The following is a 19213-nucleotide window of genomic DNA, read 5'->3' on the forward strand; positions in this document are numbered from 1 at the left end:
TGGAGGAGATTAAAGTCACAGTCCTGGAGACCTTGGCCTCTCTTTCTGTTTCTCTCTCTCTCTCTCTCTCTCTCTCCCTCTCCCTCTCCCTCTCCCTCTCCCTCTCCGTCTCCGTCTCTCTCTCTCTCTCTCTCTCTCTCTCTCTCTCTCTCTCTCTCTCTGCTCAAAACTGTAGTGGCTGCATTCCGCACCAGCTGCAGACAAAGCGGTATTGCACGGGGTATCCCGACATAAGGGCATTACAATAATTACAGGACAAGACATCACTTGTATGCAGCTGCATTGAACGTTTTGACGCTTAGACTATCGAGAGGGTCCCCATGTTATTAAAGATGAGGTTTAGGCCTGATAAAGCGTGTTCACACACTGCAGTGTTTGTGCTAATAGTCAGGAGCATTTTCACAACATCCAGTATAGTAATCCCTTGCTATATTGCGCTTCGACTTTTGCGGCTTCAGTCTATCACGGATTTTATATGTAAGCATATCTAAATATATAACGCAGATTTTTCGCTGGTTTGCGGATTTCTGCGGACAATGGGTCTTTGTTATTTCAGGTACATGCTTCCTCAGTTTGTTTGCCCAGTTCATTTCATACGAGGGAGGGTATTGGCGGATGACTGAGAAGCTACCCAATCGGAGCATGTGGTTAAGTTCCTGGGTGCTGATTGGTCAGCGACGGAACGCCGAATTCGATTCCACTTTGCGTTAACCAGGAAATCTTGTCTCGCTCATTCAGCATCAACTGTTTTGCTGTGTAAAGAGTTAACTTTTGTGCATAGTCAAGCCCTTCGTTATGTCTCCAAAATGATCTGCTCCTGCTACTACTTCAGAGGCCATGCCCAAGCGCCAACGGAAGATGCTAACGATTACCGAAAAAGTAAAGGTTTCGGATATGTTGAAGGAAGGGAACAGTTGTGCCGCTGTAGGATGCCATTACGGCATCAATGAGTTCACGGTTCTTTTTATTTAAAAAGGAGGAAAAGAATATAAGATCTACAGCCACCGTGTCCTTTAACCAAGGCGCGAAACGAGTTGTAAGTGGACGTAATAAGGCAGTAGTCTGGATGAAATCTGCTTTAGAGATTTGGATTGAAGACTGCCGGAAGAACAACAACGGCGGTGTTACAGTTGCCTGAAGAGGCTCCTTTAGAAGAGCTGTAACGCTCTCCTTTATTGTGCAGTAAAATTAAAAACAAGTCGTCGTGTCATTGTTGGTGAGTAACCATAATTAATTTTCTACATACAGTTCTTAGTACATGTACGTATGTTTAGTGTCACTGTACACACAAGAGTGTGGGAGAGTTTATAAGGGCTTAAAATATATAAAAATAACCATATAAACATATGGTTTGTACTTCGCGGATTTTGATCTTTCACGGGAGGTTCTGGAACGCAACCCCCGTGATCGAGAAGGGATCACTGTATATGTTTCAGGAGCCCAGAGTACAAAGGTAGAAATGTAGGAAGTATATTAATGATACAAATAAATAATAATGATGAATAGCACACTGCACATGTGCGAGTGACACAAGTGTCACTTTTGGATTCCCAGAGTCGCTTTCGGTTTCACTGACTGTTTCAGTTTCACTGCCTGAAGCCCTCCGTTATGTCTCCACATTGTCATCACTACTGTTTCTTTCAAGACCCCATTATGAGGCTAGGAGGAGATGCGTTGCCACTGTTGCCCAGGTAACACTTGGGCCTGATGCTTATGCAAGCCGTACCTATGCTGTTGCCAGAGTAACGCTTGGCACTAACGCTGTTGGCATCCCAACCTAACGTTAGATGCGTCTATATCATTGCCCGAGTGACACTCGGGGCTAAAGGCTTTTGCACTGTTTTTACAGCCTGATTGATGCTCCGGTCTAACGCTAAGTAGGTTAAAAGTTCATTTTTGGGTGGAGTATTCCTTTAAAAGTTGTATGGTTCTAGTTTTTGAATGGTTTGCATGAAACTGTGGACCATGGCAAAGTTTTGTCTGTGTTACTAATTGAACATGAAGGCATGACGTAATTTAAATGCCTATGAAAATTCAAAATTGCCGGATTTCCCCCCTGGGGACAAGTAAAAGTTCTGTCTGTTTGTCTGTCTCTCTGTCTACTTACCTACCTAGTAAAACCAAATGTTGACATCCCTTACTGAAAGTATGGATTTGCATTTTCACTGTATTATCACTGTATCGATACTTGACAACGCTACTCCCTGGTGCAATGCGCGATCACTTGCCTCCCCGATGCACTGGCCGCGTCAAAGTGTGTAGTTTCATTTTGTGAAGTCTATGAATTGGCGGAGTGGTGGCTCTGAGGCTTAGGATCTGCGCTGGTATCCCAAAGGTTGCCGGTTCGAATCCCCATCACTGCCAAAAAAAGGCCACTGCTCTGCTGGGCCCTTGAGCAAGGCCCTTAACCTGTAATTGCTCCAGGGGCGCTGTACAATGGCTGACCCTGCACTCTGACCCCAAGGGGTATGCGGAAACTACCAAATTCCTAATACAAGAAATTGTATATGGCGAAATAAATAACAAAAAAAAAAAAAAAATGATTTCCCACAACTGTAATGGTGAGTGTTGAGGATGTGGGAGTGTGGATTGATAGATAGATATACTTTATTAATCCCAAGGGGAAATTCACATACTCCAGCAGCAGCATACTGATACAAAAAAAAAAAATTAAAGAGTAATAAAAATGTAGTTAAAAACATACAATAACTTTGAATAATGTTAACATTTACCCCCCCTGGTGAAATTGAAGAGTTGCATAGTGTGGGGTCTCCTCAGTGTGTCAGTGGAGCAGGACGATTTGACAGCAGTCTGTCTCTGAAGCTGCTCCTCTGTCTGGAGATGATCCTGTTTAGTGGATCGAGAGGAAAGCTGACGTTTACTTATAGGGCTGAAAATCATGGAATGCTCTTATTGTACGGTTTTTCACTTTTGGGTTTTTCAGTACTTTTCCAGTGCCGTAATACTGCGTCACCCTAATGTTTTCTGCTGGTGTCCTTGAGTATGTGATTTACCCTTAAACTGAAAGAATTTTGTCTGGAATTTATCCTTTAACAAATTGTGAATGTAGTATCTGTAATATGTTCAAAGCTGTTGTTCTAATGGCGGGTGTTGATTTATCATATACTGTACCCCAAGCAAGTTATTAGCATTGTTGTAGTAGCAGCTTCGTCAAATGTACTGCTTACTGTACAGTGAAAGTCTTCTGCCCCACTCGTAATGTGGCCTGATTCTAACTTGTCACTGCACATTAGATTTTGTTGTAATCATCCAAAATTCCACATGGTGTCTAGCATGCCACACCGCTACTGTTTGTTACTAAGATAAACAAGAACAATATATATAGTGAGAAATCAAGCAAAATGACACCTTGTATTGGCTAACTAAAAAGATTACAATATGCAAGCTTTCGAGGCAACTCAGGCCCCTTCTTCAGGCAAGATGTAATCATATATATAAAATAAAGAAAGAAGGAAAGAAATAAAATATTATACAGGCTGATCGGCTCCATGCAACACTGATGCAGCAATTCATGCTAAAGGACACCCAACCAAGTATTGAGTGTGTACTTGGACAGACATTTCAGTAGGCCAACGTTTCATATATTTTTTTATTGGTCTTATGTAATATTCTAATTTTCTGAGCTATTGAATTTCGAGTTTTCATTAGCTATAAACAGTAATCAGCAAATTGAAAAGAAATAAACACTTGAAATATATCACTCTGTGTAATGAATCAATATAATATAGGAATTTCACTTTTTGAATTGAATTACTGAAACTAACTTTTCGATGATTTTCTAATTTATTGAGATGCACCTGTATTGTTTTAAAAGCAGGGAATGGTCACACAGTAAGAAAAAAAATTGACTATGCATGTACGTTAAAAAATCGGCTTGTATCAAGATGTGTTGTGAATTGCTTTGTTGGCTTCTTATTTGCTGTACTGACTCAGAGTGGGACAGTAAGACATTTAAATGGAAAGAATTGGGAGATGGGACTTGGTTGAGATAAACAGCAATAGCTGTAACTAGGGATGTCAAAGGAACGGATACTTTCAGTACCGGCCAATACTGATATTCCAAAGACCTATCGGTTGGACGGCATGGCAGTCACAACTGGACTGGTGTGTGAGTAGATGAGTTACTGTGGTAGGAAAAGTAATATGTGAGAAGAACTACGTACAAAATGAGCTCACGGGGATGATGATGATACAGCACCACATCTCCACGTGTCAAAAAGAAAAACAGAAGTCATGTCTGGAAATACTTTGTCTTCAAGTCATGAAACTGAGGGAATTGTGTATATTATTTAAAAAAACCTCACACACAAGCCAAACCATAAACACAAGCTTTCATTATTACCACTTTTATTCCATTGCAAACTCTGTTCATAAATTTCTTCATGCATGCTTTGTAAGCGCCGTGAAGCGACTGATATTGTAGAATGAAATCCCAAACCAATAATATCCAAAGCCAGGAAATCGCCTTCTGATTTCAGTTTAGATGTTTATTAAAGATAATAAACGGGCGTGCTTTGTCTGCAGGAGAAAGCTGCTGTTTCTGAGCACAAAGACATTTTAATGCATAGCTTAACATAGATAAGAAACTTTGAAACGCCTGATATGCTAATGGACAACACCTTGTGGCATTTTGCCACCTTTGTGCGGCCTTTCTTCAGTCATGCCCACTTTATTAGGATATGCCCATTCATGTTTGTTATTCATTATGCTAATAGCCGACACCTGTTTGGCATTTTGCCAGCTTTGTCTGGTTTGCTTTTCCAACCACGCCCACTTATTGCTAAAACCACCCCCATCCTCCCCAATTGGTGGAGTAGTTACATGTAAGGCTTGGTGCTTAACAGTGCTTAAACCATATCAGGGAGACTGGAAAATACTTTCAAAATAATAATGACTTATAAGGTGTAGAATCACATAGTAAAACAAGTGCTTAATTAAAATAAGGCTTAATCAAATTATGCATTCTAATTTCTGTGAATGCTGTATTCTGATTATCCAGTTTGATTTTATATAAAAATATTCATGTAGATATTAGAACATTAGAACAATCTGGATGAGGAGAGGCCATTCAGCCCAACAAAGCTCGTCAGTCCTATCCACTTTATAATTCTAAAATAACATCAAGTCGAGTTTTGAAGAAGGGGCCTGAGTTGCCTCGAAAGCTTGCATGTTGTAATCTTTTTAGTTAGCCAATAAAAGGTGTCATTTTGCTTGACTTCTCACTAATGTTTGTGTGAAATTTACCCTTAAGTTTCCAACGGTGTCCCCGTGTTCTTGACAAACTCATTTTAAAGTCCCAGTCCTGCACTAATTCCCTTCATAATTTTAAACACTTCATTCAGGTCTCTTCTTAATCTCCTTTTACTTAAACTGTAAAGGCTCAGCTCTTTTAATCTTTCCTCATCCCCTGTAGCCCCATAATCAGCCCAGTTGCTCTTCTTTAGACTTCCTCTAGCGCTGCTATGTCCTTTTTGTAGCCTGGAGACCAAAGCTGCACACAGGACTCCAGATGAGGCCTCACCAGTGTGCTATAAAATTTGAGCAGAACCTCCTGTGACTTGTATTGCACACATCAGGGCGCTATATATTCGGACATTCTGTTAGCCTTCTTAATGGCTTCTGAAAACCGCCTTTGAGTTGATCGTGTCGTGTCCACTACGACTCCTAAATCCTTCTCATAAGGTGGACTTTTGATTTTCAGACCTCCCATTCAGGGCTGTCTTAACAGCCTTATAGGCCCCCCCTGGGCAAAGCAGTGCACTGGGGCCCCTGCCTACACAACCACTTACTAAGTCATAGATTAGCATGGGGCCCCTATGTAACTGCCCAGCGTGCCCATGCATTAAGATGGCCCTGCTCCCATTGTGTAATCAAACCTCACATTTTTATTTCCTACACATAATACTTTACATTTATAGACTTTAGATTTCATCTGCCACAAATCTGCCCCAGCCTGTCTGCTGTCCAAGTCCCTCTGTAATGATTTAAAAGATTTTTGATTATCTACCGATCCGCTGAGCTTGGTATCATCTGCAGACTTAACTAGCTTATCTTTTCCTATCCAAATGTATTAAAAATAGCAGCAGCCCTAGCATTGACCCCTGCTGGACTGGACACCACTCTTAACATCGGCCAATTCTGATGAGGTTCTATACACCATCACCCTCTGCTTCCTGTGTCCAAACCAATTCTACACCCATCTATAAACATATATTTCCATGCTGATCAGATGTGAGTTTTAATCTTTGAACTTGTAGTGTCACAATATTGTAAGAGGAGGTGAAATGATGGCACGATGAATCGTTTTTTTAATACCGTGTTCTATACACACCCTAGAAAGGAATGAAGGTTTCGCGTTAATGCATTGATTACATCGAACACATCCATGGAGGATGTGCTTTTAGGCATCCATCCACTATCTGACTGGTTTATACATTTTGGAAACGTCGCATGCACTGGGCACTGTTAGTCATACGGGACTGAGTACATTGTTATTGCAAACAGCTGGAGTAAGTAAAAGTCGAGGCCAGTTTCAAGTGAAACAGATATTTGGCTTGACTACACTGCCAGTGTGATGTGCTGCTTCATTTCTTAATACTAAAAATACAGTTTATTAAATGTTACCAAGCCCTGAGATTTTGCCAGTTAGCAGGGGAGACAAAACAACATACTTTAATGCTAAATTTGAATATGCAGAATTTGCTAAATATGCATGTGCTAAATTTATAAAATTATTTTAAAGTAACAACTGGAATCCATGGGACTAATTCCTTTCATGATTTTCAATCCCTTCATCCATGTTCCCTGTTAATGTCTGTCTGCTTAAACTGAAAAGGTTCAACTCCATCAATCCCTCCTCATAGCTCGGACCCCTCAGTTCTGGCGTCCATCTGGCCACTCTTCTCTTTTTCTTGTACTGCTGTCTTTTTTTTTTTTTTTTATATATATGATTGCATATTGTTTTTATCTGCAATATTGCCATGTGACACCACGATCTTTTTTTTGACATCATCACGGAGGTTTTGAACAGTGGAGAATTAATTTATGTCCGAGGTCATTCATAATGACAGCTACTTTTTTTTTTAGCCCGTGCCACTGTTAATTGTTTTGTCCCCTTTGTTACGACTCCGTGGCACTCATGCGCCACGCCAGTTAAGAGATGGGATAACAGATCACAATTCTGTCTTGTTGCTTTCTGAGATTGTAGATAAACAAAGACTTTGCTTGTGTTTCCTTTTTTTCCATTCAGTTCTCTCGTTACTACGGAAGCCGTGAGAGGATGTGCAATATCGTTATTTTTTAAAATTCTTTTTTTGAGATAATGGAATAATTTTATTGAGCTCTCGATTAAACAAAAGATCTTATTTTCTTGAAATTATGAAATAATTGTATCTAATGTTTAACTTTTGGCTTATTGAAGCCACATCCTGTTTGAAATTACAGAAGAGCAGAACTGTATTGATCAGCACGTCACATTTTTGTTCAATCGGGCTGGCGCAGGCTGAAATATGTTTAGTAAATAATAACGTTAGCGTCTTGTCATTTTAGAAGACGGTTAGCAAGGCTTCAGCTGTATAGGTGTCACAATCGAAGAGAGCCTGATGCCAGGAGCAAAGGTTAAGTTCCGTTTTCTTGAGATTGCGATAAAATTATTCCGTTATCTCAAGAAAACAAATTTTCGTTTTTCTCGAGATCTTGATATAATTAGTCTGTTATCTCGAGGAGAAAATTAAAATCTGTGGGTTACAGATTGTCATCTCCATTATTTTTCAACTTTGATTCTTTTTAGTGTTTTATTGGCTAGTCGACAGTCAATTTGACTTTTCAGTTACAAACTTTACTTCGATTAATGGATGTTTTCCTCCGATTTACGTTTGTTTCTTCTGTCCCTTTTCTTTATCCAGCATGAAATGTAAAACACCCCAATCACAACCTCATGCAGTTGTAATGCCTTTCAAATCTATCTTTATACATACAGTGCCCTCCAGGATGTCTGGGACAAAGACCCTTTTTTCCCCTCTTCCCCCCAACCCTTTGCTCCACAGTTTAAAATTACAAATCAAACAATTCAGACATTTGACTAAAAGTGCACACTGCACACTTTCATCTATGGAGATTTGCAGACATTTTAGCTCACCACCCTTTTTCTACCTGGTCCCCCCATTTTGTAATATTTGTTACAGTTAGCTTGACAGGTGCGTGCAATTCCAATTTGTATACATTGGAAGATCATCAATCCAGGTCAAGTGTTTATGGTAGAGTGGCTAACTTCTTGGATTTGCCACATGGCATGTAAAGAACTCAGAGCATGAGAGAGAACCTGTCTCTTGGTCTACTGGACAGAACTACAAGCACTGCGTCTGGTGAAGACCAAGCACTGCTCGTCACCTGCCTAATACCATCTGTACAGTGAAGCATGGTGGTGGCAGCATTACACTATGGAGACAAGATGACTGTTGAGAATTGAGGGAAGGATGATTGCAGGCAGATCCAGAGAGGTCCTTGAAGAAAATCTGTTCCAGAATGTACGCCACCTTAGACTGGGGTAACCGATCAATGACTCTGAAGCATACAGCCAACACAACTCTGAAGTGGCGTCAGGACAAATGTCTGAGTATCCTTGAGCGGCTCAGCCAAAACCTAGACTTAATCCGTATAGAATCTGTATGGTGAGATCTATAAATAGCAGTTTCCAGATGCTTGCCATCCAGTATAACAGAGCTTGATAGGCTCTGCCATGAAGAATGAAACAAATTGCCTAAATCCAGGTTGTCAAGCTTGTAGAGCCTTATCAAGAAGACTCAAAGCTGGAATTGCTACCAAAAGGGGCTTCTAAATTGCATTGAATTAAGAGTCTGAATATTTATATGAATGAGCGATTGTAGTTTTCGAATTATTTTTTTTTAATAAGTTTGCAAATCTTTGCAAATGGTTTTTACTTTGTCATTATGGGTTATTTACAGTAGATTGATGGGCCAAAATGGCCAGTTTATTAATTTAAAACTAAATCTACAACACGATAAATTGTGAAGAAGCTGAAAGTGTCTGAAGACTTTCTGAATCCACTGTATATATATTTTTATGTATCACACTGTCTATGATGGGGTTTCTTTAAAATTCTTTTCTGGTGACCCAGTCTTGCCATTCTTAGGGTCTTTGAGTACCCATGACATTAGACAGAGCTCTTCTTTGGGGCATTGCCACAGGTCATCAGAGTGGAGGGGATGTCCCCTTTGAGAATTGGAGACAGATGTCCGAGAAGAACAGTGTTGATTGCTTAAACTAGTGTTTCCCAACCTCGGTCCTGGGGGGCCCACTGGGGCTGCAGGTTTTTGTTCCAACCAGATTCCTAATCAGTGACAACATCTGATAGCACTCATCTCATTTAATTAGCTGGGATTATTTTTCTTTTATTCTACATTCAGAAAAGCACAGCAGCATAATTTTTACATTTATAAGACATCTTAATACATAATTCGCCTGCCTCACTCACTCACTCACTTCTGTCCGAAGCCGAATGCGTAGTCACCTTCTGTGCAGCTGCCCGAAAAACCTTACGAGACCGACATCCAACCCCAACATTGCGACAGGTGGCTGATTTACGGCCGCAAAAAGAGAAAGGCGACTTCGATTAAAACTCTAGAGGTCTGAAAGGCGATTTCGACTACAGCTTGAGGCCTAATTACACATTCATTCAATACACCTATATCAGGTTTGTGGTGCTTATACTTATTACTATTCCATATTGTACTGGAACATTCATCATTCAATATTATACTATAGGCCTGGAAAATTCATCAACTAACAGTACAAGCCTGTACAGTAATGAGTAAAGTGGACTACAATCATTACAAAACAACTTCTTCGTTACTTATCATTTGTTCTTCTTCTTCTTCTTATTATTAATTCATTACATTTATGTAGCGCTTTTTCTCAGTACTCAAAGCGCTATCCACACAGGGAGGAACCGGGAAGCGAACCCACAATCTACCACAGTCTCTTTACTGCAAAGCAGCAGCACAACCACTGCGCCACCTGTGAGGACCTGAGTGTTCTTCATACACTGCTGACACAAACTTGTGCCCGTTTCATCTTATGTTGTTGAAACGGGCTCTTTGTCTAGTTTAGAAATATTTCTGCTTTTGGTATAGATTTAAATGCTTAATTCTCTTTTGTTGATTTCATTCTATTTTGCCCTTTCTCTGTGCAGTTTTTCCCCTTTGTTGTATCTTATTAATAACAATTAAAAATGAGCAGAGCAGACACGCAGGCAAACACACTGAATAATCAGAGGCTGCAAGAACTTTAGCATCAGGCCCACTAATTAGTAAATAATTAATTAAATAGAACACCTAGAAAAGTAGAATGAAAATCAAGATGAAAATATTGCTAAAAAGGAAAAAATACATTATTCCCTTTATAATTGCTTGGTACATTTTAATATGTATTATTTATTTTTTGTACCAAACTTAGTTTTCTAATTTCTGTATTGTTCCCAAAACACAGACCTTGGGAAATAACACATCACTTAATTAGCCCAGGAGTCCAATTAAAAACAGAAGCTGCTTGGAACCAAAACCTTCAGCTACAGTTTGCCCCCAGGACCAATGTTGGGAAACAGTGGCTTAAACGACCCACAGTGACACACAGTCCTCATTAAATGCAATGGTGACTCATGTCCTTATGCCACATATAACTTAAGGAACTCTGATCAGTGATATAGTGCCTTTCATGTTTGTCCGTTTACTATATAGTGCCTTTATTCTGTCTGTCTGTTATGTACGGCCATTTTTATCTTTGTCTGTCGTATAGTGCTTTTATCGGTCTGTGTCATGTTGTGCCTTTTTTGTCTGTCATTTAGTGTCCTTTTAATCAGTCTGTCGATCGATCTATCAATCCATCTTTAATATAGTGCCTTTATTTCTCTTTTCATTTAGTGCTCGTCTGTCTGTTTATCTTGGACGTATAGAGTGCAGAGTTCAGTGAAATTCTGACTTGCCTGTTCTAATCACCATGCAACCCATCACCACTTCTCACTGTCACCATTAGTGAGCAGAGCAGGTTTAATTTAAAATTTTCTGTCTTCCCTTCCTGGAGATTTGTCACAAATGCACTCAACATCAATTTTAGGTAAATTACGAAGAGGAGGTGAAGGGCTGTTTTGCAATACAGAAGGCTGTGTTGGGCCTGATTGTTGACAGGTAGGGTCCTTATTGTCCCGTGTACAGAGTCCAGTGAAGTTCTTACATTCCATTTGCTAATCGACGTGCCACATGTGAGTGGAACTGCTTTACCTTAAAACTTCTGTCTTCCTTACTTGAAGATGTCAGAACTCGGTTTAGATTGCATATTAAAGGGGTGCAAGCAGTACAAGCAGGAAATGCCTAACATATATTCGGGGACCACTTTAATACTCTATTGTAATTATAGCACATTTGAGAGACTTGTAACGTATATATTGAAAGGATAGCACACTGAGAGTTAATGTATTGAATAATTTACATTTTTTTTATTTACTTATCATTTTAAGGCGACTTACAACAATCAAGATACAGTTGGTTCCATTTCTTTTTCTTGCTCACGGTCACACCGTATCAGTGGTGGGATTTGAACCCACATCCTCGGGGTTTGAATTCCAGAGCCTCTACCGCCACACCGCACTGCTTTTCAGTTCTGTTCCCGTTGGCGTTATAATCGCACGGTGACACCCTGAACCATAATTGCGTTGAATTGGGAGGTGCCGCTTGTTAGGCCACACATGTGACTCCTTCCCAGCTATCTCCACATGCTTCTCTTCCTAAACAAAAACACAGTTTGTGACAGATTTCAATTTAGTGTCGCGTTACTTGCATAATTCATAGGTTAAAACCTGCCAAAAGAAGATTATTCTTTTAGTTAAATAGTTCTTAATCAAACAATAGAGCGTCGATGACGAATAACAAAATGCCATCAAAGTTTGCCTCCACAGTTGTCAAGTGGGCTTTGCACCCATGCACTCCGCTGCGCTGCAGACAGGCTCAGGATTTTTAGACTGTAGGAGTGTCACTGTTGTCACTTTTTCGAGGCCACTAACACAATTCTGATTTGATTCCTAGGAGCTGCTGTTGTGCAGTCTTTTGAGTGTGCTGGGGCCGTGTGGCAGACTTGACCATTCTTTTACCCTGTAACCATGGCAACCGAAGACAAGAAACCTGAGACTGAAGCAACTAAAACACAGTCTACGCCTTCTGCGTCTGCCAGTCAGAGCAAGGTAAGCACCTGAGTGCGGGGGAGGGGTGGGCACCAGCCGCTTTTGTCATTTAATGCGTTTTTCCTCACTAGGGTGTAATCGCATTTTTTTATTTTTGATTTTTTTTTTTGTAATCTAACTCAAAGAGTAATTTTCTAAGACGTCTTTTAGATATTAAGCTATTTATCATGGTCTTCTGTGCTTGCCTGACAGTTCTGGAATTGGTAGCCCAGTGTGTGTTGATATCCACAGTGCCCGCCAGTTTATACTTCTTCAGATTAGCTGCCCTGCACAAACTGTGATGGAGCTGCACTTCACATTCAAGCAGAAGCGAATTGTAAAGAGGAGCATCTGAGCAGAGTTCAACGGCACCACATGCTATTGATGAAATGGAGCGGCCTGCCTGGTGTCCCCTGGGATAGATTGGCACACTGGCTAGGGTTATCACCAGTGCTGTGAAAAAGAGTTTACCCCCTTTTCTAATAATCCCTATTTATGTGTGTTTTACACAATTAATGGCCTCAGATCAGCCCCGATCTCCGTCTCCTGGAAATTCACAGGGGGCTTTAGGTTTTCATTCAAACCGTTTTCTTAATTAGTACTCAGTTTTTGCTGCTAATTAACTTCATTTAATCGATTTGTAGTTTGCAGTGCCCTCCAAAAACACATTTTTCCTTAACCCTTAAACTGCCACATACTTGGGGGTTATTGCACCCCTGGACGCCAAACTACTTTTTTGCTACACTTTTTAAGTAAATGTCACAATTCACAAAGAAAATGTGAAATTTTAATGAAACACATTTTTTTTATCATGCAAAGAGCATCACAATTACTGCAACACTGATCATTTTATACATTGCCAATGAATTGTAAAAACTATTTAAAAAAAAAAAACCAAAACAAAAAACTACTGCAACAATCAATTCTTATATGTACAAGGTGCAACTGACGCCATTGATGAGATTCAGTAAATCACCGAGCCAACTGCGCTTGAACTGGCTGCACACAAACACACAGAGGTAAGCGCTTGACGCTGGCAGGCCAGTCTAGTGCAGCGGCTCAATCCCAGGGACAGTGATGCTGCAGTGCTGCCAGGGCTCGCAGTGGTCATGAGCTGGCTGCTCAACGAATATACGGCACGGACTGATCAGCTCTAGCGTGCTGGCAAATTGTTCTGTGAAGCGACTTTAGCCGGTTGCGGCGTTGAACAAAATCAGCTAAATACAAAAGATAAATTTTGGAGATAAATAGGAAAATCTGGGTCCGTAAGCAGATTTTGAAACTAAATCCCTAAAACTATAGTGCTACACTGTTGCAATTAGCAGGTTTTGAAGCTCAAACATATTTTCAGCGCATGACCAACTGCATGAAAAGTCACAATCACGTGTTCACTAAATTTTACCAAAAGGTGAAATTGGCAGATTTTGGAACTCACATCTTCAGATGTACGTCGCCAAATCTACTTGGCTCCGGCGTGCTGGCAAATTGCATTTGGAGTCGACTATAGCCAGTTCCGGCGGTTTAAGGGTTAATTTCCTACCTGCGCACCATAGTTTAAAGTTACAAATCATACAGTTCTGACGTGATTAAAGTGCACATTGCAAACTTTCTGAGGGTCTTTTCTGGTGATGCTCTGCCAAGCCTCTAATGCAGCCATCTTCCGCTTCTGCTTGTTTCGGGGGTCTTGACCCCTTACTGTGCTATCTGTTGGTCTGAAATCAGGTGATTGGCTTAGCCATTCTACAATTTTCCATTTTGTTTTAGCTTCAGTAAACTCCTGTGTGGCCTCAGCAGTATGTTTGGATCATTGTCTGGTGCAGGGTGAAGCGCCATCCAGTGAGTTTAGAGGCATTTACAGGAACTTGAGCAGATCAGATGTTTCCATACACCTCAACTCATTGTGCCACTGCCATCAGCAGTTCCATTATCAATGAAGAGAAGGGTGGCAGCCAAACATGCCCAATCCGTAACATCCCTACCACCTTGTTTATCGGATGAGGTGGACTGTTCTTTCTTGTATCCACATTTTGCTCTTGGTACTACACAGATGCAGGTTCATCTTTGTCTCGTCTGTCCTCAAGACCTTTTTCCAGACTCTCTTTTAAGCCCCTTTTCTCAAACTGTAATCTCTTTCCTGTTTTTGTGGCTGACTAGTGCTTTTCATGTTGTAGTTTGACCTCTGTATTTCTGTTTATGAAGTCTTCTGCTGATAGTCGTCTCTGACACGTCCCCATCTGCCTCCTGAAGACTGTTTCTGATCTGTTGGACAGGCGCTTGGGGCTTTTGCTTTACTGTAGTGTGTATTCTGCCCTCAGAAGTGGAGGTCTTCCTTGGCCTACCAGTTCCTTTGCAATTCCTGAGCTCACCCATGCGTGCGTTCTTCTTCATGATATTCCAGACAGTTCATTGAGGTCAATCTAAGGTCTTCCCGATGTCTCAGTTTGATGCCCCATATTGGCTTCTTGTCGATCAATGGCAACTACAGACTCCAAAGAGCAGAAGCAGGCCGAGGTATCTTATGAAGCCATGAAACACACCTGAGGAATCACAAATACCTGTTATGCCAATTGCCCCAAACATTATGGTGCCCTGAAATAGGGGGGCTGTGTAGAAAAAGTGTAATCATTTTTACACTGTGTCACCGAAATGTGTGCAAATACCCTGAAGTGAAAGTCTGCAATGTGCACTTTAACCACGTTTGAATTGTTTGATTTGTAAAATTTAAACTGTGGAGAGGAGGGGGCAATCAAGAAAAAATGTCTTTGTCCCAAACATTACAAAGGGCACTGTAGGACTCAGATCCTTAAAATCGGAGAATAAGCAACGTCAGACCACAGTCTGAAAGCAACAGTTTCCTGAGAAGTCCATTATCGCGGATGAAGCAATTATTGCTCAAGTGTCATTTTTCTGCTTCATTTTAGTTGTCTCGCTCGTTAAGATTTTGAATCCTTAATTGCTTATTTTAGTCATAAACAGCTGCATTCACTGTTTTTATTGCTCTTTATTAGCAATAAGATGCAAATGACAAAAGAACCAGCAGTTCCCCGTCTAGCTTATGTGTCTTTCCACCTGTGTGTACCCATCTTGCACTATTTGGTTTATTTATTTATTTACTAGGGGGCTTTGCCCACTGCTCACTTTGCTTGAACTTGGCCTAGCATTATTACTCGGGGAATGGTTGGTCACTCCAAATCTTTCATTTTCTTTCTTCTGAGTCATTTAGTTGTAGACATGCTTTTGTGGTTTGGCTTATTATACCAATGTATCATCCAACGACACTTCAACTTCGGGTCACAGACAGATGACTGGACATTCTCCTTAAGAATATTCTTCTCAACTGCAGAATCCATGGCAGGTGTTCGAGGTTAGGAGGTAGTAATGCACTGACACACCATCACACTAGCACCTCCATTGTTTTATAGATAGATACTTTATTAATCCCAGGGGGAAATTCATATACTCCGGGAGCAGCATACTGATACAAAAAACAGAATTAAAGAGTAATGAAAATGCAGGTAAAAACAGACAATAACTTTGAATAATGTTAACGTTTAGCCCCCCCCCCCCAGGTTGGAATTGAAGAGTCGCATAGTGTGAAGGAGGAACGATCTCCTCAGTCTGTCAGTGGAGCAGGATGGTGACAGCAGTCTGTTGCTGAAGCTGCTCGTCTGTCTGGAGATGATCCTGTTCAGTGGATTCTCCATTTTTGACAGGAGTCTGCTCAGCGCCCGTCGCTCTGCCACGGATGTCAAAATGTCCAGCTCCGTGCCTACAATAGAGCCTGCCTTCCTCACAAGTTTGTCCAGGTGTGAGAGTTTGTCCAGGCGTGGTAGTTACTGAAAAGAACTTTTTACCAACCTTATCGACAGTGCGTGTTGATGGAATGTCTATCTGCACCGGGACCTCGTCCATGTTGATGACGTCATCCGGTGTTAGTTTCAGTGTCTCGATTTCCTTGCCGACGAACTCTCTAAAACTGTTAAGTTTCTTCTCCCAGTCATCTGGCAGTCTCTGTCCCACAGTTGTTCTGACTCGGATAGACAGACCATTTCGTTTCATGAAGCGTCAAACCCAATTATGACCCCCTCTGAAGTCATCAATTGCCATTTCAGTCGCCATTCCTCGTGCCTTCATTTTGATGGCTATTGTCAAAACTATCCGATTGTTCTCGCGCTGCGCGAGAATCCATTGTTTAAGTCGCTTCTCCAAGTTTGGTCATTTTGCTTCCCTTGTACGCCTTGCACGCCTAGCTTCCAAGCTTCCTAGCTTGCCAAGCTTCCTCACCTTTCCGCCAGTTTCTCACTTGTTTTTCCATCTACTTCAGAGTTGCGTCCAGCTGCACGATTGACATTTTCTTTCGTGAAAGCAACGACCTGGAGCTTAAATTCTGCAGCATAGGATTTGCATTGCTGCATGATATAAGTAAGTGCAAAATTTTATCAATTTAATTGTTCATGCTCAACTATAATGTCACTGTAAAAGTGCAAATGCCTATAAGTGGCGTGCCAGATTAGATGCTTTTACTTCAGATTAAGGTTTAAGGTTTCTTTGTTTAGTCATGTTTACACAAGAAAACATGAAATTTGCCTTCTCGGTTGCATCTAATAACAGATGGAATGAAATAAAACAGACAAATAGAAACAAGAAAGATAAAGGTAAGGCAGTTAGATAATACATATTTACACTCAAAAAAAAAACCAAAAACACAAGGTTACAGGATATATATCAAAACCTTAATCATTATCTCCGATATTTCTTATTGAAAAGTCGTATGGCACTAAGAAGAAAGGAGTTTCTGGAGTGATTTGTGTGGGTTTTCAAAGCGACTCTCCTTCCTGATTTACTGAACTTTAGTTCTACATGTAATGGATGACTGTCATCAGTTGAGATGATTTCCAGTTTCTTTAACGTTGCCCTCTGACACACACACACACACGTCAAATCATGTACATCAGCCCCACTAACTTTAGCTGTATACTTCGTAATCTGCTGGAGCTTTTTTGAGTTTTGGTTCGTCGGACTATTAAACCAGGCAATGAAACTGAAAGTGATCACAGACTGGATCAGACTGCGATAACATGAGGTCCTTGTCTACTTTAAATAGTTTGAGTTTATGAAGGAGAAATAAGCGCTGGTTGCATTTAGAGAATAATTTTTTTTGTATTTGTACTCCAATTAAGATTGTTATCTAGGTAAGTTCCTAAGTATTTATATTCAGTCACTATTTCTACCTCCTCTCCCAGAATTACAGTAGGTGAACATACAGATTTCTGTCTCTTAAAATCAAATATCATTTCTTTGGTCTTTTTTACATTCAGAGTGAAAGAGTTTTTATTGCACCAGTTTACCATCCAGTCCACTCGATTTAGATGGTGGCTTTCATCCTCCCCAGATATGCGTCCTATGAGCCTGGTGTCATTCGCATACTTGATAATGGAACAGTGGATTGGTAAATTCCGTAACGCCGCAGCTAATAACATGGGGCGGCTTATCTTAGAGTTTTAAAATATAAATGAGCATTTTCTGCAGCTTACAGAATGGGGTGGCTTTTCGTTGGGGATTTATGGTATTCCAAACGGCTTAGGAATCAGCCAAGTACTTCTTTGCTGTTTCCTGTCTTGTAGTTTGTTTCTTATCATAGTGTCACGAACACTGATCTTCGCTGCGGATAGAGAGGCCTGCCGTCCATTGGATGTTGTTGTGGAATCCTCTGTGACTTCTTGAATGAGTCTGCAGCTTCGCCTTTGAGGTCATTTTGGCAGGCCAGCCATTTGGTGGTATTGGATCTCACTGTGCAAGGCTGAAGTCCATGAACCTTAGAAATGACTTGGGCACCCTTTCTCAGTTGTTTTTTAGCGACTTTTCTCCCCTCATTTATTCTTGAACTTCCTTTGATTTTAGCTTGGTTCTTCTAGACAACTGTAGTGATGGCTTCACTCGCAGTATAGGAGGATTTTATATGATGAGATTATTAGCTGGGATCGTCAACTTTGACTTCCCCTCCGAGTAGAAGTCACTTAATGTGACATCGGTATAACAGTATAGACCAGTTATGATCAAGAATGTGCTGCTAAGTTGAAGGGTCTTCGTAGTAAAACCTGCTATATTGCTAGCTTACAAAGGGTGAGATTTTAGTTTGCAAGGGGTTTATAATCAACAAATGTTAACTGTGTAACTGATTAAACGTTTGCGTAGTGTTTGCTTAATGCAGGTGATGAAAGCTGTGAACCACCCACTGCATCGGTTATGTGGTTTTCAACAGTAAGTATTGATAATGAATGTCATTCTGTATTGTGTGCCCTTCTTCTAATATGTCTTTTTTTTTTTTTTGTAATCTTTTCAGTCTGCTCCTGTGAAGCCCACCTACACGTTGAAGTTCACACTAGCAGGTCACACTAAGGCTGTCTCGTCTGTCAAATTCAGTCCGAGTGGAGAGTGGCTGGCTAGTTCATGTAAGTCCTGTGTCAGAATCTTTACACAGCATTCCCTCAGTTTCTGGGTCGCTGGGAGTTTCTGTTCAAAAGTGACTTGCAACGGCTACTATGCATGCTATAGCTTTTGCTGTGTTTTCTTCCAGAACAGCTCTTAATAACTTTTTTCTCAAAACTAGCAAAGAAAATTTTAACTGTTGGATTTTCAGAATGTTTTCATTAATTTTCACATCTAAAGTACATTCATTGATATAAAAGGAGCCTTTTAGGTGGTGGACATTGCTTTTGTGCAGGTAACTAATGATGTATGACTGGCAAGAGACTGAAGTAAGATCATTCTTTTTTTGATATAAGAACTTGTTATAATCCTTACCAGGTCTTATGTTGATACTACAAAAAATTCTTTATTTCTTTTGTTTCGATTTGTAATCATTTTTGTGTTCTTAACAGTTACTTCAGGATGCTTTGAAATCACTTCAGTTTTTGTCCGGTACCTCCCGACTCACCTGTACGTGTAACCCCCACATATGAT

General features: G+C 40.6%; 1 protein-coding gene across 1 annotated transcript in view; it reads left to right on the forward strand.

Annotated features, from left to right (window-relative positions):
• wdr5 (WD repeat domain 5) overlaps positions 1–19213 on the forward strand; it is an 86294-nt gene that overhangs the window by 20149 nt on the left and 46932 nt on the right. The window contains exons 2-3 of the mRNA XM_028809089.2: positions 12117–12271; positions 18594–18702. Of these exons, the coding sequence (XP_028664922.1) occupies positions 12191–12271; positions 18594–18702 (190 nt within the window). The 5' untranslated portion in view covers positions 12117–12190. The remainder of the gene's footprint in view (positions 1–12116; positions 12272–18593; positions 18703–19213) is intronic.

Source organism: Erpetoichthys calabaricus, chromosome 9, assembly GCF_900747795.2.
Source record: "Erpetoichthys calabaricus chromosome 9, fErpCal1.3, whole genome shotgun sequence".
Taxonomy (NCBI): Eukaryota; Metazoa; Chordata; class Cladistia; order Polypteriformes; family Polypteridae; genus Erpetoichthys; species Erpetoichthys calabaricus.